This window comes from Chelonia mydas, chromosome 3 (assembly GCF_015237465.2).
Source record: "Chelonia mydas isolate rCheMyd1 chromosome 3, rCheMyd1.pri.v2, whole genome shotgun sequence".
Lineage (NCBI taxonomy): Eukaryota > Metazoa > Chordata > Testudines > Cheloniidae > Chelonia > Chelonia mydas.
The window spans coordinates 6,352,260-6,375,524 of NC_057851.1; the positions used below are offsets into that span (position 1 = coordinate 6,352,260).

At 41.3% G+C, this 23,265-nt stretch overlaps 1 protein-coding gene across 2 annotated transcripts in view; it reads right to left on the reverse strand.

The window, feature by feature from the left end:
• Nucleotides 1-3,517: 3,517 nt before the first annotated feature.
• The window catches only part of ELP3 (elongator acetyltransferase complex subunit 3), a 134,970-nt gene continuing 115,222 nt past the window's right edge, over nt 3,518-23,265 (reverse strand). For both annotated transcript variants that reach the window (XM_037893829.2, XM_037893831.2), the window contains one exon: nt 3,518-5,024. In XM_037893829.2, coding sequence (XP_037749757.1) covers nt 4,948-5,024 — 77 coding nt within the window. In that variant the 3' untranslated portion in view covers nt 3,518-4,947. The remainder of the gene's footprint in view (nt 5,025-23,265) is intronic.

Here is a 23,265-nt window from a genome sequence, read left to right on the forward strand (position 1 = left end):
AGGATTTTAAAAAATATATATATATATATCTTTTAAAATTCAGCCTTGTCATTACCTCATTGTATCTTGTTTTGGTTATCCAAATTGTTAATTTCTGACATTCTTCCATAATAAAAAAAAACACTCTGAGTCATCTCTGTGTCCTTTTTAAGTGTCCAGCTCTCACATCCATACAGGTGAGTTTACTATACGTAGCACTTCAGCAATCTAGTACAGATGTGTAATTCAAACTTTCAACAATACAAAAGTCTTTGCAAATTGCTGAATGCACTTTTTGCAAGTTGTATCATCCTTTTCCTGATTTCTTTGTTGCATCTTCCTTCTGATGTTATTGGATTCCCTAAACAGGGGAAGCTATTCACTCATTTCACCACTTGACTGTTGAGATATAGATATTGCCTATCTTGTGTATTTCTATGGTTACTTATACTTTTTGTCCTTCTAACATTAATCATCCTTCCATATTTCTTGCTGGCATTATTCATAGCAATAAGCATGTTCTGAAGTTTTCCCTGGTCATAGTGATGTAAACTAGGTCATTGGAGTATTGTATGTTGCTGATGTATATGCCATTGACCTGTGTATGTCCTGGTAAATGTCTTCTAAACTTTCCCTCATTAGAATTTCTGCATATATGTTGAATAGTGGTGGAGATAGGATACAACCCTGGCATACACCTTTCTTGATGCTACAACACTCAGCTATTTCACAGTTCATTTGGATTGCTGCTTTCTGTCCCCACTACCAGCTTTTTATTAATCATAGATCTTGGAAGTCAATACTACATTCTTAAAGAGTATCCATCATTTTGTCACACTGAATTTTATCAAATGCCTTTTCTAAATCCAAAAGCACATATGGATTTCCCTTTGCATTTCTATCACATGCTCAGGTAAGATCCTCACAGCAAATACTGCCTCCCTCTTGCCTACTCCTGGACAGAAACCAAACTGACTTCTGCTAATTCTTGTCTTGAGATGCTGATATATCTCTGTGCCATGCTAGAGAATGTGAACATCACTGAACTGTAAAGCTTGACAAGCCATACATAACATTTTGTTGAAAAAAGCCAATTATTGCTGAATGTCAGACCTCCCATTCCTGAGCAAGCTCACAGAGAAGACAGCAAAAGGACAACTACTAGCTCATCTAAATAAAGCCAACGTTCTAGACCTGGCACAATCTTGATTCATGTCAGGACAGGGAACGGACACTGCTTTCGTGGCACTCATAGTGAATAGAGTGACAGTGAATTCGACGCCGCTGATCATGAGATACTGCTCTCTCACCTGAGTGAAGTGGCAGGAGTCCAGGGTAATGCACTATAGTGGTTTGAGTCCTTCCTGATGGGACCAACAAGTAGTGATGGGAAACTGCACCTACACCACCAGACTTTTCTGCTTGTGGGGATCCTACAAGGATCAATTCTCTCTCTGGACCTTTTCAATATCTACATGCAAACACTAGGTGAACGGATCAGACAATATGGACTCAAGTGCCAGCAATATGCAGATGACACACAGCTCTACCCATCCTTAACCACATAAAATGGTGCAGTGCTTGGATGAGAAACGATGGCTAAAGCTGAACCCAAGCAAAACAGGAAGAGATGATGATGGTCAGAGGAAAGTACCTTGAGGACTGTGCAATCTCCGTTGGTTGAAGTTTGACATCCACAACTGGTCAATTCAGTCTATAGTCTAGAAGTATTCTTTGATTCCTCATGGATGCTGAGCTCTCACATCACAACAACTGCAAGTAATGCTTTCTACTATCTCCAGTTAGCTAGAAGACTCCATCCCATCCTGGCAGAAGAAACTTGGCCTCAGTTATTCATGCCTTCACCACTTCTCGGCTGAACTACAGCAATGTGATATACCTAGGCATGAAACCGTCAGCACTTAGGAAACTCCAAGTAGTACAAAGTGCTGCAGCATGTGTCTTCAGCAACATGGGTTACTGTGAACACAACACACCTGTTCTTTGCGTCCCACAGAATTTTGAATGAAGTTCAAGGTCTTAGTCCTTATCTTCAAAGTGCTCCATGGTCTGGATCCAGGATACCTAAAAGACTATCTAAAGGTCCAGGGCAAAGACCATGGTTGACAACTTAGCTCCTCTGGCACAATGGAACTCGCAACAGTAAGAGTAAAGCTCATCTGTGTGGGAGACAGACCTTTCTCCAGGGGTGGTCCGAGACTGTGGAATGAACTTCCCCAGGAACTAAGGACTGTCTCTAATGTCACCACTTTTCCAACTGCAAGGTGCATTTCTTTGACCTTTCCTTCCTCAATATACACACACAGCAACGGGTATTTTTATTTAATAAATAAAAAACCTTACCAAACCAAGATACTCCGCTGCACACACTTCCCCCTCTGGCAAGAGGATGAGAGAACAAACACCACGTGACAGATGTGTAGTCACATTACTTAATGCACTACTGGAAGGTGCTCAGATACTATGACAATTAGCGTTGTATAAAAACCTATCTAGAAGAGAACAGAGATTACATATCTACAAAATACACTCCAACGTATGGGTTCCCAAATGCTTTTAAAGACAGAGCTAAGGAATCACTATCCACCATTGAAGGGCAGCTCCCTCTAGGGTGCAATGTAGCAGCTGTTTGTGCACAGCAATGTCACACAGGGGTTTAGGCCAGGAAATGAAGAAAACTTTGTCCATTTGAAACTGTCAAGAGGAATTCAGTTCAGCAAAATTTGGTTACTCAAACTGCAACTTGCACAGGATGCTGTTGCTAACACCAATGGGCTGAGAAGATTTGATATTTTGTGGAATGCTGAGTGTAGAAGCCTCCATTATAACACTGGTTCTAGGTATCTCTGTAATCACGGCATGGTCAAGAGGGACTAATGAATCTGTGTTCTGGCATAAGCAGAGCAAGTGCAGAAAGAAGACATGAGGTGACCTGTAAAAGGAAAACTAGATCATCGGTTTTGTACCTTTTGATGCTTCTTGATGAAGCAAGCAAGTGGCTTGAAAGGTGTCAAATCTGGTCTTCCCTGGTTTTGCTGGAAGACCTGAAGGTTTCAAAATGTGCATTGTGAGCATTCTTAGCCCTTATTTAAAGGATAATGGGAGGGGTTGTTAAATCTTAAAGCAAGAGTTTTATTTTTATTCCAAGTGTATATGAGTCATGTAAGCTAAACAGGTGATAATAAAACAAACTATCACTCTAAAAGAATTTTAAACGTTCTGAATAAAAATCATCCTCCTTCTATAAATCAGGTTTGATTTCATCTGTATTTATGTCAGAATTCTACCAATTCTTCAGTTACCACAGAGTCTTGCAAGATAGAAAAGACTTGTAAAAAAAACCAAGCACAAATCCCCTTGCCACAGACCCCCACCCCCTTTTCTTATTTGAAAAGCAGGATGACCGTATATACCATTAGAAAGCAAAAATGGCATGGAATTTTCCTACCTCTGAGTTAAACTGGTCAGGATGCATTTTAGTCGCTAAAGCCTTAAAACGCAGGACACCTTTAAGAAGTTCACACTTCAATAATATAAAGTTTATTGTCAGCTATTCTTTACACAATTCTATTAAAAGATTCTCTCCAGAAAGAATGCATGTCTACAGCCTGCCCATATTTCTCCCCTTCCTTGGTTAGGTGTGCGTCAGTAGACGTCAGAGCAGCTCTTAGCCCATGACCCCAGGAGCCAATGTTCTGAAGCAGCAATAGATCCTGGTGGCAGTCATAGTTAATGAACAGCACTGAAACACAACTGCAGGAACTCTCTTCAAGTTAATCACATGTGTCTATGAGCAGCTATTACATGTGAAGTTTCCAGAAGACTTGTGGCGGATTCATTTATAAGAGTAGCATGTGTAAAATGCTGAACTCGGTTCACATGGCTTCCCTTTATTTCAACCCCATTTCAGGTCAAAAGACTATAAAAGAGTTCAAGCTGCTTCTCTCCTATCATGCAGACACACATTCTAATGCATTCCATTCAATTTTTGCTGCATGGCTCCCACTGACTTTCATGAGTCAAGCAGCTAAAATCTAGCATAATGCTTTTAAGAAATATACTTCTGAGTGCTCAAATATTGCAGCACAAAGAGCACTTATAAACCTACTGTACCCCAGGATTCCCCAATATAGGGGAATGGGCTGAACACACAGCCTTTATACACGGAGGTTTGTAGCTTGGTCTCACATCGGACACTTATTCTGACTCTTCTAAAAAGACTTTTCTTAAAATCTCTCATTGCTGGAGTGATCCAAAATTAAGACTCTGCCCTAGTGCAGAGTTGGTCAAAATGTGAATCTCAAAATCTTGACAATATCCAAAATGTTTGCAAACCACTCTGCCCCCACCACACACACCTACCTGAAAATAGTTAAATCTTGTTACTCGGTATGGAGAGCAGATAGCCTGCCCAATTTAAAAATAGACGCATAATATAATAATACAATATTTGTGCTTCCCGAGTAACTTGCAAGCCCAGTTTCAACTGACTGCAAGCTTTCCATGCCTACGTTTTAAACATGATGCTAGTGACATCATAATGGAAATGCAGACAGAACGTGAGCAAGATGTTCAACTGGGTCCCCTAAAACGAGAACTTTCAATCAGCAAAACAGCACAACTCTGCTCATTTCAATGCACTACTGCACCAACTCCAGCAGTATTATGTCAGCTAATAAGATGTGTGGTTCTCTCATGAGATCCCCACTGCAAGGAACGATGGATGGTCTCTCAGGAGAATAATATCGGGCCCCTCCCAGTAGAGATTTCAATTTATGGCTGGGGACTCCAGCATAACAAATACTTAGCAACAAGCAGACCTCTGTTTTAAGCTTGCATTCCTTCCCCCCGAGCTTTCTTGCCAGGGTTAGTCAGCATCATCTCTGCCCTGCTCCCAGGAGCACGTCTGGTATGAAGATGGGGTTCCAGTGCCTCTTGTTTAGGGCATCAGTCCAGTTTTTTCACCATATATGGCCCTTCCAGCTCATAGCCAATCTTCCTGTAATAATTCCTGGTGCCAACTCCTGCAACAAAATAGAGGGGCAAAACTCATCAGTGCGGTGATGGATGGCAAGAGATCAGGCCCTGGAAAACAGAGATATGCAGACAAGTGACTTTCACTGGCAAGATTCGTAACAGAGGAGAGTCCAGCAAAGCTACACAGTACAGTCCTGTTTTTCTGAAGGGTTCTGGAGACATTTGAACAATGAGGTTTCAGATAAACTGCAGAGCAACCTGGTGTGCATATCACTGCTGGGGGAGGACTACGTCTGACCCTCAGTTAAGTGACCCCGCCCCCCCCCCCCCCCCCCCCCCAGCTGTCTTATGCTAGGCTGGGACAGCAAGAAGGAAGCAGGCATACTATGTGGAAACCTTCACCAGCCTGCAGTCCCAGCATAGTGGCCAGAATCCCTGTCTCCTCCCCTGCATAATGCCTCACAAAATCTTTGGAACTTAGCTAGTCTCCAGGCAACCTCTGCCTGGGGATGACCAAGTCTCTTTAGGGTTAATTTATAAACCAGACAGGTGGATAGTTTACTAGAGCAAGCTCACCTACTCTCTTACAACTTGATGCTAAGGCACAGCGATTAGCATTTTCAAAGGGACCTGAGAGAGAAAAGTGCCCAACTCACAGAAAGTCAAAATGAATGGGAGTCAGGTACCTAAATTCCTTGGGGTAAATCCTAGCCACTGGGCCTTCCATGGTGCCACCATGTATGGGCTGTGGGTAGTTAGTCATTAGCACTCTGGAAAGATTGTGCTCTGCTTTTGGGGACAGGGGTATAGGAACTTGGTAAAGCAGCTGAACTGAGCAACATATCTACCCTTCCTCCTGTGAAGAAGGATGATTGTGAGCAGGGATGGAGGGCTACAATTAGAATAACCATTTAATGTTCCTAAGTATCAAACTTATCCTAAGTATAGCTCTTAACACAAAGCAAAGGCAAGCTCTTGAGAGGCAGAGGTGCAGCTGCAGACATCATTACAGACAGCTGAAGAGCCCTGAAACCCAGCAAGGTCTGTCTTCACTCACAGAAATATGCTTGGATCCACTTTAAATGTACAAGTGGGCTCTGCAGTCACAGATTCAATTTCCTCATTAAAGGGGAGGCTTTAGAATGCCATTGTTGTTAAACAGGCTCTTCTCCCTCTTTTCTTCCTTAATTAGATCCTGTGATGACCAACTCCAGGATAAGCCCAATGCCCTAGAAGAACACTGGTTTTTCAACAACATCCAGCAGAGGGACAGCATTACAGGAGAGAGTAATAACAGCTGCCCCCACCTTATCTCTAATTATACACAGATGCAGGCATCAGTCATCAAATGAGGGACAAAGGAGGACAAACAGACAGACAAACCCTTCTCAGAGCATTACAGAATCGCTGGTAGCCAGGCTGGCTGACGGAGACAGAAAATACCTGGCATTGCTTAAAGAAAGAAACCCTTAAACTTCTTGTCCCTCCAGTCGGTTCCTGGAAAATGACAGGTTTCAGAGTAACAGCCGTGTTAGTCTGTATTCGCAAAAAGAAAAGGAGTACTTGTGGCACCTTAGAGACTAACCAATTTATTTGAGCATAAGCTTTCGTGAGCTACGGTTCACTTCATCGGATGCATACTGTGGAAACTGCAGAAGACATTATATACACAGAGACCATGAAACAATACCTCCTCCCACCCCACTCTCCATTACCAGCAGGAGAGTGGGGTGGGAGGAGGTATTGTTTCATGGTCTCTGTGTATATAATGTCTTCTGCAGTTTCCACAGTATGCATCCGATGAAGTGAGCTGTAGCTCACGAAAGCTTATGCTCAAATAAATTGGTTAGTCTCTAAGGTGCCACAAGTACTCCTTTTCTTTTTCCTGGAAAATGTGGCACTTAGGAACTGGCTCTTTCCCTATCCAGGAATTAACCACATTACTACTTAGAGACTTAATCAGCCCAGCTATCAACCTGTCTGTTCCCACATGCACAACATTCAGAATAAGTTTGCCTTCAGCCATGTTAATTCTTTGGGATGTTCATGTAAAAGCGTTTTCCTTGGACTTTATTTTTAGTATTGTTACCAACCTACTTAAATACTTAGCATCTCTACAGAGTTGGATGTTCGCAAAGCACTGCAAAGATGCTAATACCTCTGGTGAAGTAGGTATCACCACCATTTTACAGGTAGGGAAGCTGAAGAAGAGATAATAGAAGAAAAATATCTTGCAGACAAACTTCCACACTCTGAGCAACAGGGATTTTCAGATGCTCAAATAAATTTGTTAGTCTCTAAGGTGCCACAAGTACTCCTTTTCTTTTTGTGAATACAGACTAACACGGCTGCTACTCTGAAACCTTTTCCAAGGGAGAGGCTCTAAGGGTGGGTGCTGCTGCCTCTTTGCTGAGAGTCAGATCCAAAGTGATAGGGTTACAGACTCATTGAAGCTAGAAGGGACTACCATGATCCTCTAGTCTGACCTCCTGCACATCACAGGCCTCAAAACCTCACTCACCAACTCCTGCAATAGGCCTACAATTTCCAAATTAACAGAGAATTAACCATTTACTCTAGCTCAAACCAGCAAGTAATCCATGTCCCACGCTGCAGAGAAAGGCGAAAAAACCCCAAGGTCTCTGCCAATCTGACCTGGGGAAATATTCCTTTCTGACCCCAAATATAATCATCAATTGGACCCTGAGCGTGTGGGCAAGATCCACCAGCAAAGCACCTGGGAAGAATTCTCTGTATTAACTCAGAGCCCTCCCCATCTAGCATTCCCATCTCTGGCCACTGAAGATATTTGCTGAAAGCAGTTGCAGATAGGCCATGTGCCATGGTTGGCAATCTCATCACACCATCCCCTCCATAAACTTACCAAGTATAGTTTTAAAATCAGTTAGGTTTTTTGCTCCCACTGCTTCCCTTGGGAGGCTGTTCCAGACCATCACGCCTCTGATGGTTAGCAAGTTTTGTCTAATTTCAAGCCTAACTTATGGATCGCCAGTTTATATCCATTTGTTCTTGTGCCAACACTGGCCCTTAACTTCTCTCCCTTCCTGGTATTTATCCCTCTGATGTATTTACAGAGAACAATCATATTTTCCCTCAGCTTTTATTTTGCTGGATTAAACAAGCCAAGCTCATCATGTCTCCTGTCTTAAGGTAGGTTCTCCAGCCCTCTGAAAACTCTAGTAGCCCTTCTCTGCATCAGTTTGAATGCATCTTTCTTAAACATGGAAGATCAGAACTGCACATAGTACTCTAGATCAGGTCTCACTAGTGTCTTGTATAATGGTAATAATAATTCTTCCCTATCTCTATTGGAGATACTTTGCCTGATACATCCCAGGATTGCGTTAGCCTTTTTCATGGCAACATCGTATTGGTGGCTAACAGTCATCCTGTGATTGACCAAATACACTCAGGACTTTCTACTGCTCCGTTGCTTCCAACTAATAAGTCCCTAGTTTAAAGCACAAATTCTAGTTCTTAGTCCTTAAATGCATGACTTGCACTACTACATTTCATCCCATTTCTATTACTCCAGTTGTCAAAGTTGCCCAAATCTTCTTGTATGATATTCTGGTCCTCCTCCATATTGACAACACCCCCAACTTTGTGTCATCTGCAAATTTTATTAACACACTCCCATTGTTGGTGCTAAGGCCATTAATGAAAATGTTAAATAAAATTGGTTACAACATTGATCCCTGAGGAACTACACTAGCAACCACCCTCCAGCCTGACAGTTCACCTTACAGTATGACCCGCTGTGGTCTCCCCTTTATGCAGTTCCTTATCCACCTTTCAATTCTCATATTAATTTCTATCTTCTCCAATTTTACTAATGTTTTCCCATTTGGAACTGTATCAAATGCTTTACTGAAATCCAGGTAGATCTACTGTATTTCCTTTGTCTAGAAAATCGGTTACCTTCTCAAAGAAAGATCAGGTTGCTCTGGCATGATCTACCTTTTGTAACCATGCTGTATTTTGTCCAATTACTGTTTACTTCTATGTCCTTAACTACTATCTCTTTCAAATTTCATCTGAGATCTGCATACAATTGCAATATTCACTTGTTGCTGGGAACCTTATAGTCATAGAAATGTAGGGCTGTAAAGGATCTTGAAAGGTCATCTACTCCAACCTCTTGCACGGAGTATACCTAGACCATCTCTGACAGGTGTTTGTTTAACTTGTTCTTAAAAAACCTGTAACGACAGGGATTTTATAATCTCCCCGGTAAACTATTTCAGTACTTAATTCTTATAGTTATAGATTTTTTCCTAATACCTAACCTAAATCTCCCTTGCTGTGGATTAGGCCCATTACTTGTTTTTCTATATTCAGTGGACATGGAAAACAATTGCTCACCATCCTCTTTATAACAGCCCTTAACATATTTGAAGGCTATTATCAGGTCCCCCATCAGTCTTCTTTTCTCAAGATTAAACAGCCCATTATTTTTGATTTTTTTAAAAATTTTTCCTCAACAGGCCAGATTTCCCAAACCTCTTATTTTTGTAGCTTTCCTCTGGACTCTGTCCAATTTGTCCACATCCTTCTTAAAGGCACCCAGAACTAGACACAGTACTCCAGCTGAGGCCTCACCACTGCCGAGCAGAGCAGCACAATGACCTCCCATGTCTCACATGTTACACTCCTGTTAACATTCCCCAGAAATATACATGCCTTTTTCACAACTGCATCACGTTGTTGACTCATATTCAGTTTGTGATCCACTGTAACCGGATTGTTTTCAGATGTACTACCATTTAGCGACATATTCCCCATTTTGTAGCTGTGCATTTGATATTTCTTGCCTAGGTGTAGTCTTTTGCACTTGTCTTTAGTAAATTTCATCGTATTTCACATCAATTCTCTTATTTGTTAAGGTCATCTTGAATTCTAATCCTGTCCTCCAAAGTGCTAGCAACCCCTTCCAGTTTGGTGCAAACTGCAAAATTGATAATTATATGCTCCATTCCATTATCCAACTCATTAATGAAAATACTGAATAGTATTGGACTGAGGACAGACCCTTGGGGGACCACATTAGATAAGTCCTTCCAGTCTGACAGTGAACCATGGATAACTATTCTTTGAGTACAGTCTTTCACCCAGTTTTGTACCCGCCTTATAGTAATTTCATCTGGACCACATTTCCCTAGTTTGGGACAGTGTCAAAAGCCCTAATGAAATCAAGATACATCACGTCTACAGCTTCCCCCCATCCATTAGGCTAGTAACCCCTATGAAAGTAGGACATTAAGTTGGTTTGACATGATTTGTTCTTGACAACTCCACGTTGGATATTACTTATTATCCTTTAGGTGCTTACAAATTGATTGTTTAATAATTTGTTCCAGGATGCTAGTTAGGTATCGAAGTTAGGCTGACTGGTCCACAATTCCTCACGTCCTCTTTGTTCCCCTTTTTAAACAAGGGTACTATGTTTGACCTTCTCCAGTCCTCTGGGACCTCACCTGTCCTCCATGAGTTCTCTAAGATAAATTGCTAACAGTTCAGAAGTTGCTTCAGCTAGTTCCTTAAGTATCATAGGGTGCATTTCATCAGGCCATGCTGACTTGACTAGATCTAACTTACCTAAATATTCTTTAACCTGTACCTTCCCTATTTTGGCTTGCCTTTCTTCCCCCTTGTTGTTAATATTAATTGTGTTAGGCTTCTGGTCATAATTCACCTTTTTAGTCAAGTTTCTTTTATGTCTCTTGCTAGGTGCAATTCATTTTGTACCTTAGCCATTCTGATTTTTTCCCTATGTGCATGTGCTATTTCAGCCTCAGCAATTTCTCCATGTTTCCGCTATTTGTAGGATTCCTTTTTGATTTTCAGGTCATTGAAGAACTTCTGATGGAGCAACATTGGCCTCTGAGTAGTCTTGTTATCTTTCCTTTGTATCTGGATAATTTACTGCAACACCTTTAATATGGGTCTCTCTGAGAAACTGCCAGCTCTCCCAAACTCCTTTTTCCCTTAGATTTATTTCCAATGGGACCTTACATATCAGTTCTGAATTTGCTAAAGTCTGGTTTTTTTAAAATCCATTGTCCTTATTCTGCTGCTCTCACTCCTTCCTCTCCTTAGAATCAAACTCCATCTTTATGTGCCAGTTTTATTTGCCCACTTTCAGGGGTCACTGATCTCTACTGAGAAAAGGCACCATAGCTACACTTCAGAACGTCTATGGTAACCCATTCACATCACGTCCAAATATGAAGTCTGGTTGAAATTCTATGGCGTATGTTATGCACCAGGTAACACTAAATGACCAGAATAGTTCCTTCTGGCCTTAAAGTCTATAAATTTATGAAAGACAGTCCAGGGGAAAGGAAAGGGACTTTTAAAATGGTAAGAAGTGCTATTTGCTTTGTCAACATTTCAAAAACAAAAACCTAAGCATAGGGTTGCACAGAGTTAAAGTCTATGTATAAAGCAAAGACAAAAACGAATAGCAAAGGCCCAACAGATCTTCTGCCACTGCTCACTGACCTTCCTCCAAGGGTTGGTTACTTGCAACTTTTTGTGAGCTGTTACCTTTGCAAATATGTTGCCTGAAAAATTGTACCCTGCATTCATTCTCAGAACAGTGCAGATGCCTAGAGAAATGATACACAGATCTCTGACAGTAACACAGAAGAGCTGCCCTGTCATTTGACCAAGAGTACTTCATTTAAAAAGATTAATGAAGCCTCAGTATAAAAAAAAAAACTCTTGAAACTGAAGAACAATTACTAATTCTGATGGTTAGCATTAAAAACACCTTATCTGAGCTATTTAAATGTACTCTTCAAGATAAAGACTTAGATAGTTTGTGGGAGGTTTTAAAGGTATTATAGGCTGTGTCAGAGGCCCCTGCTGTGTGCGCTAATCTCAGAGCTATTAAACAGGGTTAGTTATGTGAGAACTCTTCCTCATTTGAGGACAATAGGTTCAAATCATTAACAAGAATGATCTTGCAGCTTGGCTAGCCACGTACCCCAGAGGAAGACAGGAAGACGTGACACTGCCATTTGGGGAATCACAGTCTGAATCCCTTCTGAGGTCTTTTATTCAAAATTCAAAGCCAACAATTTATTTCACAGTCACATCCTTCAACAACAGACACTTTTCTGAACTGGCTCAGGAACGAGAAGTGGGAAGTGTGAGAATCCCGCTCATTCCCACTGTAACCAATTGTTAAGCTTTAGGACCCTGTGTGGAGATGCAGAACTATTTTGCTGACTTACCTTGGCAGCCAGACCAGGCAGGGTCTCATGCATGTTTCTAAAACAAAAATCTATAGGAAGGAAAGGAAGCCTTAGAACTAGTCATCTCAGGAAGGAGCTCAGATTAATGTTTTATGGTAAGTATGGAAGGCAGATGTACATTATTAAGAAAAAGGCCTTTTCCCAAGGTCTTTACAGTAGCTTTCTCTGATAGCTTCCAGTTCCACACACAGGTCCAACTATACAGGGGAACGCCGGGGCTTCAATTCATGAATGAGAAAATGGTGCAAAGAAAAAGATTTAAATGTATTAAGCACTAGGGAACTTTATGGAGAAGGGAGAGCCTATATACAAGAGATGGACTGCATCTCAACCAAAGCAGAATGGACTGCTGACACAGAAACTTAACAAGTTTACGTAGGATTACTTAAGCGAAGAGCTGGGGGAAAGCGGAGAGGTGCTGAGGAACACACCAGTCAGACAACTATACCCACTAGAAGAAAAGGAGTACTTGTGGCACCTTAGAGACTAACAAATTTATTTGAGCATAAGCTTTCGTGAGCTGCAGCTCACCTCATCGGATGCATGCAGTGGAAAATACAGTGGGGAGATTTATATACACAGAGAACATGAAACAATGGGTGTTACCATACACACTGTAACAAGAGTGATCAGGCAAGGTGAGCTATTACCAGCAGGAGAGCGGGGTGGGGTGGGTGTTGTAGTGATAATCAAGGTGGGCCATTCCAGCAGTTGACAAGAACCTGTGAGGAACAGAGTGAGTGAGTGAGTGTGTGTGTGTGTGGTGTAATAAACATGGGGAAATAGTTTTACTTTGTGTAATGACACATCCACTCCCAGTCTTTATTCAAGCTTAAGTTAATTGTATCCAGTTTGCAAATTAATTCCAATTCAGCAGTCTCTCATTGGAGTCTGTTTCTGAAGTTTTTTTATTGAAGAATTGCAACTTTTCGGTCTGTAATCGAGTGACCAAAGAGATTGAAGTGTTCTCTGACTGGTTTTTGACCAGCCTCCTCACCTGAAGCAAATACTCACCAGCAACCGCACACCACACAACAAAACCACTAACCCAGGAACCTATCCTTGCAAAAAAGCCCGTTGCAAACTGTGTCCACATATCTGTTCAGGGGACACCATCATAGGGCCTAATCACATCAGCCACACTATCAGAGGCTCGTTCACCTGCACATCTACCAATGTGATCTATGCCATCATGTGCCAGCAATGCCCCTCTGCCATGTACATTGGGCAAACTGGACAGTCTCTACGTAAAAGAATAAATGGACACAAATCAGACGTCAAGAACTATAACATTAAAAAAAAAAGCTTTCATGAGCATTCGATGAAGTGAGCTGTAGCTCACGAAAGCTTATGCTCAAATAAATCTGTTAGTCTCTAAGGCGCCACAAGTACTCCTTTTCTTTTTTAGTAATACAAAGGTATCTGTGACTGATGAAATATAGGTCAGAAAAATGTGCCCCTTTGGAAAAATTACAGAGTGTCTAACCAAGGAGTTAAATAAAAATAGGTACACTGTGAAAAACAAGAATGTGCGTCTCTACACCAATGGGGAAAGCTTGAAAGTAAATGCAGGTAAATTGGAATCCCTGGCAACAGAAGCCAAGCTTAACATAATATGCATTACTGAAACATGGTGGAAAAATAGATGAATGGAACACTAACAACTGCCTAAAAATTATACAGGAAGAAAAGGTCAGACACAGGGGAATAGCACTATACATGAAAGTTTCCACAGTATCTAATGAAAAATTTCATAATGAAAAGGACCATATAGGAGAATCTATATGGATACAAATCCCAAGTCATGAGAATACAAAAACTAACAGGGTTATATTACCATCCTCCTGGTGAAGAAAAGGATAGTGAGTGCACAGTGCCAAGAGAAATCAAAGCGGCAACTAACGAAACAATACACAATCCAACTACTCACAGATAACTTGGTTATATAGCACAATGGGACACTTAGTGTGTCTACAATACATTTTTACAAGATACGTCTGGTGTAAAGATCTTGGTGATGTGAATCTTCTCTTTACTACTCACTGCTGCACATATAAATCTACAACACAGTTTCCACCCAGCCAGCTGATGGGCCTTTTTCATAGAATATCAGGGTTGGAAGGGACCTCAGGAGATCATCTACTCCAACCCCCTGCTCAAAGCAGGACTAATCCCCAACTAAATCATCCCAGCCAGGGCTTTGTCAAGCCTGACCTTAAAAACCTCTAAGGAAGGAGATTCCACCACCTCCCTACGTAACGCATTCCAGTGCTTCAACACCCTCCTAGTGAAGCTAGGTGAAGCTACCCAGATAAAGCCCAATATTCCCATCGCTCCAAACAATGCATCTATATTCTGATGAAGAGGATAGACATAGTCCAGAATCATCCATCAATAATGGGGTAAGAGTCTCACACACACTGGATTGAGGAGATTTTTTAAAAATGAACACAGTTAATTGGGGTTTTTAAAGTAGCAAACATAAAAATTTCCTTGAAAGTGCTTGAATTATTCACAAGACTTGGCTTTAAACCAAGCCCTGCTCCGCGTGGCTGAAAAATCCTGCCTCAGGTTTGCTTGGAGAGTTTAGACTGAAGCACCTGTATTAACCCAGAGACCATAGTTGCTCTGAACAGCACAGTCCATAAAACCAAACGCCCTGCGCAACACGGTTGGAACACTAACTGGGAATGAAAACACTGATGCTGAAAATCTCCACCAGGCATGGCATGTGGCAGCCTGCCTGTTAAACACAGATCAGTGTAAGCATATCACCACTGTGATCCCATCTCTACACTACATTGAATAAGGAGTTACATTTAAGGTCCTTAATGGAATGGGACTGGGATCTCTCACTGTTTGCCCTGGGCTCATCAGGAATGTCACCTATGCTAGAAGAGAGAGGACTTGTAGAGAAAGGGGACAGAATTTTCTTGTCAGGTGACCTGTGACTACATAATTCTATCCTATCTTAGTGTTTTCTGGAGTATCCCTCAGTTTAGTACTTTCATCTAAGTGCTTCCAGGTAAATTAAGTCTACTTGGCAAGGTCCCTAGTGAATTTAATGGGGTCTTCAGTTGTTCTCCCACAGGAAGTCAGAATGATCATGACTCTCAGTGAACTCAGGACAAATGTAAGATCCAACTTTTTAACCCAGCATTTCTATAGTAAAAACCAACCAATTTATTTGAGCATAAGCTTGCGTGAGCTACAGCTCACTTCATCGGATGCATAACGTGGAAAGTACAGTGATGAGATTTTATATATACACACAGACCATGAAAAAAACCATGAAAAAATATACATTGTAAGGAGAGTGATCACTTAAGATGAGCTATATCACATTGGTGGATGTGCAGGTGAACGAGCCTCTGATAGGGTGGCTGATGTTATTAGGCCCTGTGATGGTGTCCCCTGAATAGTCAAACTGGACAGTCTCTACATAAAAGAATAAATGGACACAAATCAGATGTCAAGAATTATAACATTCATAAACCAGTCGGAAAACACTTCAATCTCTCTGGTCACGCAATCACAGACATGAGGGTCGCTATCTTACAACAAAAAAACTTCAAATCCAGACTCCAGCGAGAAACTGCAGAATTGGAATTCATTTGCAAACTGGATACTATTAATTTAGGCTTAAATAGAGACTGGGAGTGGCTAAGTCATTATGCAAAGTAGCCTATTTCCCCTTGTTTTTTCCTACCCCCCCCCCCCCCAGACGTTCTGGTTAAACTTGGATTTATGCTGGAAATGGCCCACCTTGATTATCATGCACATTGTAGGGAGAGTGGTCAGTTTGGATGAGCTATTACCAGCAGGAGAGTGAGTTTGTGTGTATGGGGGTGGGGGGGGGGTGAGAAAACCTGGATTTGTGCTGGAAATGGCCCACCTTGATTGTCATGCACATTGTAGGGAGAGTGGTCACTTTGGATAAGCTATTACCAGCAGGAGAGTGAGTTTGTGTGTGTGGTTTTTGGAGGGGGGTGGGGAGGTGAGAAAACCTGGATTTGTGCTGGAAACGGCCCACCTTCATTATCATACACATTGTGAAGAGAGTGGTCACTTTGGATGGGCTATTACCAGCAGGAGAGTGAGTTTGTGTGTGGGGGAGCGGAGGGTGAGAAAACCTGGATTTGTGCTGGAAATGGCCCAACTTGATGATCACTTTAGATAAGCTATTACCAGCAGGAGAGTGGGGTGGGAGGACGTATTGTTTCATGGTCTCTGTGTATATAATGTCTTCTGCAGTTTCCACAGTATGCATCCGATGAAGTGAGCTGTAGCTCACGAAAGCTCATGCTCAAATAAATTGGTTAGTCTCTAAGGTGCCACAAGTACTCCTTTTCTTTTCACTTAGTATAATGACTCAACCACTCCCAGTCTCTATTCAAGCCTGAGTTACCACTCCCAGTCTCTATTCAAGCCTAAGTTAATTGTATCCAATTTGCAAATTAATTCCAATTCAGCAGTCTCTCCTTGGACCTGGGGTATTCTATCTGCTACCCAAGATCCATAAACCTGGAAATCCTGGACGCCCCCTCATCTCAGGCATTGGCACTCTGACAGCAGGATTGTCTGGCTATGTAGACTCCCTCCTCAGGCCCTACGCTACGAGCACTCCCAGCTATCTTCAAGACACCACTGACTTCCTGAGGAAACTACAATCCTTCAGTGATCTTCCTGAAAACACCATCCTAGCCACTATGGATGTAGAAGCCCTCTACACCAACATTCCACACAAAGATGGACTACAAGCCATCAGGAACTGTATCCCCGATAATGTCACGGCAAACCTGGTGGCTGAACTTTGTGACTTTGTCCTCACCCATAACTATTTCACATTTGGGGACAATGTATACCTTCAAATCAGCGGCACTGCTATGGGTACCCGCATGGCCCCACAGTATGCCAACATTTTTATGGCTGACTTAGAACAACGCTTCCTCAGCTCTCGTCCCCTAATGCCCCTACTCTGCTTGCGCTACATTGAGGACATCTTCATCATCTGGACCCAAGGAAAAGAAGCCCTTGAGGAATTCCACCATGATTTCAACAATTTCCATCCCACCATCAACCTCAGCCTGGACCAGTCCACACAAGAGATCCACTTCCTGGACACTACAGTGCTAATAAGCGATGGTCACATAAACACCACCCTATACCGGAAACCTACTGACCGCTATTCCTACCCACATGCCTCCAGCTTTCATCCAGACCCCACCACACGATCCATTGTCTACAGCCAAGCTCTATGATACAACCGCATTTGCGCCCACCCCTCAGACAGAGACAAACACCTACAAGATTTCTATCAAGCATTCTAACAACTACAGTACCCACCTGCTGAAGTGAAGAAACAGATTGACAGAGCCAGAAGAGTACCCAGAAGTCACCTACTACAGGACAGGCCCAACAAAGAAAATAACAGAGCCGTCACCTTCAGCCCCCAACTAAAACCTCTCCAACGCATTATCAAGGATCTACAACCTATCCTGAAGGACGACACGTCACTCTCACAAATCTTGGGAGACAGGACAGTCCTTGCCTACAGACAGCCCCCCAATCTGAAGCAAATACTCACCAACAACCACATACCACACAACAGAACCACTAACCCAGGAACCTATCCTTGCAACAAAGCCCGTTGCCAACTGTGCCCACATATCTATTCAGGGGACACCATCACAGGGCCTAATAACATCAGCCACCCTATCAGAGGCTCGTTCACCTGCACATCTACCAATGTGATATATGCCATGATGTGCCAGCAATGCCCCTCTGCCACGTACACTGGTCAAACTGGACAGTCTCTACGTAAAAGAATAAATGGACACAAATCAGATGTCAAGAATTATAACATTCATAAACCAGTCAGAGAACACTTCAATCTCTCTGGTCACTCGATTTCTGATCTCAAAGTGACTATCCTTCAACAAAAAAACTTCGAAAACAGACTCCAACGAGAGACTGCTGAATTGGAATTAATTTGCAAATTGGATACAATTAACTTAGGCTTGAATAGAGACTGGGAGTGGTTGAGTCATTATACTAAGTGAAACTATTCCTCCCCCCCCCACTGTTCCTCAGATGTTCTTGTTAACTCCTAAAAAGAAAAAGAATGCTTGGATACATACTGTGGAAAATACAGAAGATCCACAGTATGCAGCCGATGAAGTGAGCTGTGGCTCACGAAAGCTTATGCTCAAATAAATTGGTTAGTCTCTAAGGTGCCACAAGTACTCCTTTTCTTTTTGCGAATACAGACTAACACGGCTGTTACTCTGAAATTTGTTAACTCCTGGAAATGTGCTGGAAATGGCCCACCTTGATTATCACTTCAAAAGGTTTTCTCTCCCCCCACCCCACTCTCCTGCTGGTAATAGCTCATCTTAAGTGATCACTCTCCTTACAATGTATATTTTTTCATGGTCTGTGTGTATATATAAAATCTCATCACTGTACTTTCCACTTTATGCATCCGATGAAGTGAGCTGTAGCTCACAAAAGCTTATGCTCAAGTAAATTGGTTAGTCTCTAAGGTGCCACAAGTACTCCTTTTCTTTTTGCGAATACAGACTAACACAGCTGCTACTCTAAAACCTATAGTAAAAACCCATCTGCTTGTCTGTGATAAGGGGAGAAAAGGACCTAAGGTTAACTATATGTCAGAGTTAAGTAAATTTTTATATGGGGTCGGGTACAATGGTATTAAGTGCAGTATAAATACCAAGAGTGAACAGAATAAAAGGTGAGGGAAATCCTGAGATACCTCACTAGCAGATTAGAAAAAGAGGAAGGAATCTGAATTATACTTAAACTGGGTGAAAATCAAGTTGATTATGCACATGCTCAATGCCCTTTTCAGCACAAAAATTAAATATACTCTTCTGACTCAATCCTACCACATAGGAATATACAAATGCAGCATCTCAAAAGAATCTTTAATCACTGCTCACTAGTCAACAGATTAAGAGAAAATAAGATAATTTTAACATTATTAAAGATTTTGACAGATAATGTTAATATTCTTAAGAATTTTTTCTAATTGTTATCAATTTAAATTTTCACAATTGTGCAAAATTTTGGGTTTTAAGGATTTTTTTCCTCAATTTTTATCAATTTACTTTTTCACAGTTGTGGGAAATTATGGAGGGTATTAGCCAATAGCGGGGGGAAAGGGGGGCATCAGTCAATAATTATTTCATGACAGTAGATGCTGGGATTCAAAGAATTAAAGTTTTATAACTGTTAAAACACAAACTGTCAACATCACATGTTAAAACATAAAAAGTAAATATCCTTAAATCAACCTCTAAAAGTTCTGAAGCTGAATTTTTCTTACTTTGCCTATCTGTAGATTTTTATTATCACAGATAGAAATATTTTTTGTAAGCTTGTGTGTGTACAGTGAATTCAGCATTAACTGACATTTACTGATAAAAACCTATTTCTTCCAAGCTTACTTAAATGCATTCAGTGGAACATGCAATATGATATAGTAAAACTCAGCTTAGGTATATAGAATGAAATTCCCAGATTGTTTAAATCCATTAATGTGCCAAATGCAATTCTAATCATGGCAAAACCTGCTCTAAGAGGCTCTGCAGGAAAAATGACTTTCTTTTAGGATTGCACAGTATGTTGCCAGAAGCATAAAGCAGCCAGGCAAATTGTAAGAACTTTCCTCTAAGTTCTGAGTTCTACACAGAACGTTACTCAAACATGATCTGGTTATAAAGGTGCTAAAACAATTTCTTTGGTTAGTGTACAGAGATCTTAAAGGAAGGAATAGGAAAAAAAGTTACATGGCTCTGCCAAAACGCAAAAATTTCACCTAAAGTCAGCAACACAGCTCCAATCGTTCCAGCCCAAAGAGGACCAGATGGGGCTGCTTCCTTCAGTACCACTCAAGGATGTTCTTTCATTAACTGCAGATACAACTGCTAAGCAACATATGGCATCTCTCCCCAAAAGGGTGGAGTATACAGTAGAACCTCAGAGTTACGGACATCTTGAGAATAGAGGTTGTCTGTAACTCTGAAATGTTCATAACTCTGAACAAAATGTTCATAAATCTGAACAAAACAGTTTGGGCCCCTGATCCAGCAGCTGACATTCTAGGCCAGGTTTCAGCAGCAGCTGAGCTTCCTATTCAGCACTGGCATGAGTCTGCAAGCTTGTCTCCCTTCCAGCGGGGAGGGGTGTGTGAGTGAGTGCGTGAGAGTGTGTGTCTATAAACAGTGTGTTCCCCTCCCGGGAGAGGGGGCTAAAAAACAGTGCATCCCTCTCCCGGCTGGGGGAGAGGGGGTAAAAGCAGCGCATCCTGCTGGGGGGGGGGGGGGGGAAGGCGGGGGAGGAAACAGAAAGAATCAAGGCAGACCCCAGCACTGCTGCTCCTGCTCTACTGGCTCTGGCTGCCTTGTTGTAAGTGGCTGCCCGGTGTGAGAAGGGTGGGGACAGGGACAGGCAATCCAGATGTGCCTACCTTTAAGATGCAATACAGGCACAGTACAGTATTTACTTTTTTTTTTTTTTTTGGGGGGGGGGGGGTATTTGCTGCTGCCTGATTGGTTATTTCTGGTTTCACATGGTGTCCAGTTGACCAGTCAGTCTGTAATTCTGGTGTTCGTATCTTTGAGGTTCTATTGTACGCCTTTGCTGCACTGCCACTTTGATGGTCCGGAAAGGCACAGAAGGAACCCAAATTTACTCCCTTATTCATGTGTGCAATTCCAGCTGAAATCAATGAAGTTTAGATACCACAGGGCGAGGTAGAAAGAACTGGCTAGAAGATTTGGAACCCGCTATTGCCACTAGGAAAACCATAATATTATTTATTTAAGATACAAATACTGAAGTATTAAAGGGAAGAAACGGAAGGAAGCAAGAACTCCAAGTGAGAGCCCCAGCTCTTTCCCCATTGGTGACATCTGGCTCCAGCTTAGAGTCAACGGATTTACACAACCAGAATGTATTAAAAACATTCCAATTCAGTCACTTACAGACAAGACACTTAATATTTTAAAAAAAGAAAAGGAGTACTTGTGGCACCTTAGAGACTAACCAATTTATTTGAGCATAAGCTTTCGTGAGCTACAGCTCACTTCATCAGATGCATACTATATGCATCCGATGAAGTGAGCTGTAGCTCACAAAAGCTTATGCTCAAATAAATTGGTTAGTCTCTAAGGTGCCACAAGTACTCCTTTTCTTTTTGCGAATACAGACTAACACGGCTGTTACTCTGAAACTTAATATTTTAAAATTTCTTTTAAGCCATAGGGGATCTTTTGGGTCACACGATTGGTAAAGAAAAATCAGCAAACACAGCAGTGTCTTTCAAGAGTTTTGCTGTTACTAAAGAAAACAATATGAGATTTGATACCCCTCCATCTTACCTTCAGCAAGATCTCTCAGAAGAAACTTTACTGAGTTCAGAAAAACCAATTTCAACGAAATACCATTCAAAACCATGGTATTTAATGCAGTACTTCAGATCAAAATAAAGCATAAATTTAACAGTGAACTCTTGGCAATTTCCCCAAAACTATGTTATGTAACTATGTGTAATTCTAAAATTCTTGTTTGGGACTAGCCTTTACTTATGCAAATAATGTTACTGGAGTCAATGAAGTCACCAGAACTACTTCAATGAGCAAGATTTAGAAGATCTGACCCTAAAAACACATCAGTATTGAGAACATGGATCACTGATCTGCTATGGCTATTCCTATTTAGTCCTGTATCCCGTCTCTGGCAGTGGCTAGTACCAGATGCTTCAGAGAATTTTGGTTTTTATTATGAAAGTATTGCCCCCCCCAAAAAAAAAATCTAGTTTGTTCCCATTCAGCAAGATAAAACTAACCAGCCTCATTTCATTGTGCCTGTCTACTTCAAATAGCCACAGTTGGTCAGGATCAAGTGGTGTAAATAACTAGTGGATTAAACAGGGAAGGCTCTCAAGCCAAACTCAGAATCTCTGAGAGATGCAGTCATGAAGTTTCCTGCCCTAACATAGCTCTGCATGATTTCCAACTCTTTGTGCTTTGCCACATGACACATGGAAGCAGCTACAAATACACATCAGTTACAGAACTCTAACTGACAGTTTCAATTTGACCCCAAGAGACCATCTTGCCAAACACAGCAAAAGGAAACATGAGGGAACAGCCACCTTGACACTGTTGTCTTGGGTACTGAAAACTAATCTAAAAATATGTCCTACTGGCAAGATGACTGATAAAATAAAATTGCAGCATGAGCTGTGAACACACTGATGGAACTGTCTGGTTTGGAACTTACACTTTTCACAATGTTGTGGTTGTTTTGGTTTTTTTATGGAAAATGCAAGTGTGACATAAAAGATTCTCAATCACTAACATCCAATTACAAAGAAGAGTAAACAACTGAAAAACCATAGAGAGGATCTGAAATAGTGCTAACAAAATCAAAAGAATCTGTCTTTTTGGCAATGTGGGACTTTAAAATTCATTGAAAAAAATCAGAAAGCTTCAAAGTTATTTAAGTAAAGTTCTTAAATTAAGAAAAGAATTGGTTAGTAGTCCCTAAACTAATAGTTAAATTGTCAAACAATTTTTTAATATACACATTTTGGGTAAAAATTTCAAAAGCACCTAACTCACTTAGGAGCCTCGTATCCTACATAACTTAGGGCAGGCACTTTTGAAAATGGGACTTAGATGCTTTTAAAAATGTTACCTTTACCGTACAGTTTTATCATTCTTGATTTTCAAAAGACTATCTAATGGGAACGCAGATTCATTCAGTTCAATGTTGAATCAGAGACCCCGCTGAGAAGTACCAATATAATGGAAGTTTCCACAGAAAGCCACAAAAGTCCCATCCACTGACAGAGGCAATAAGTGTGAATGGTATTTCTAAAAAATGCTTTGAAAATGCCTCTATTTTAACGTAGCTAGTTTTGGTATTAGAACTGAGAACTGGATATGTTCCTTAATATTTTAATTTATATTAATTC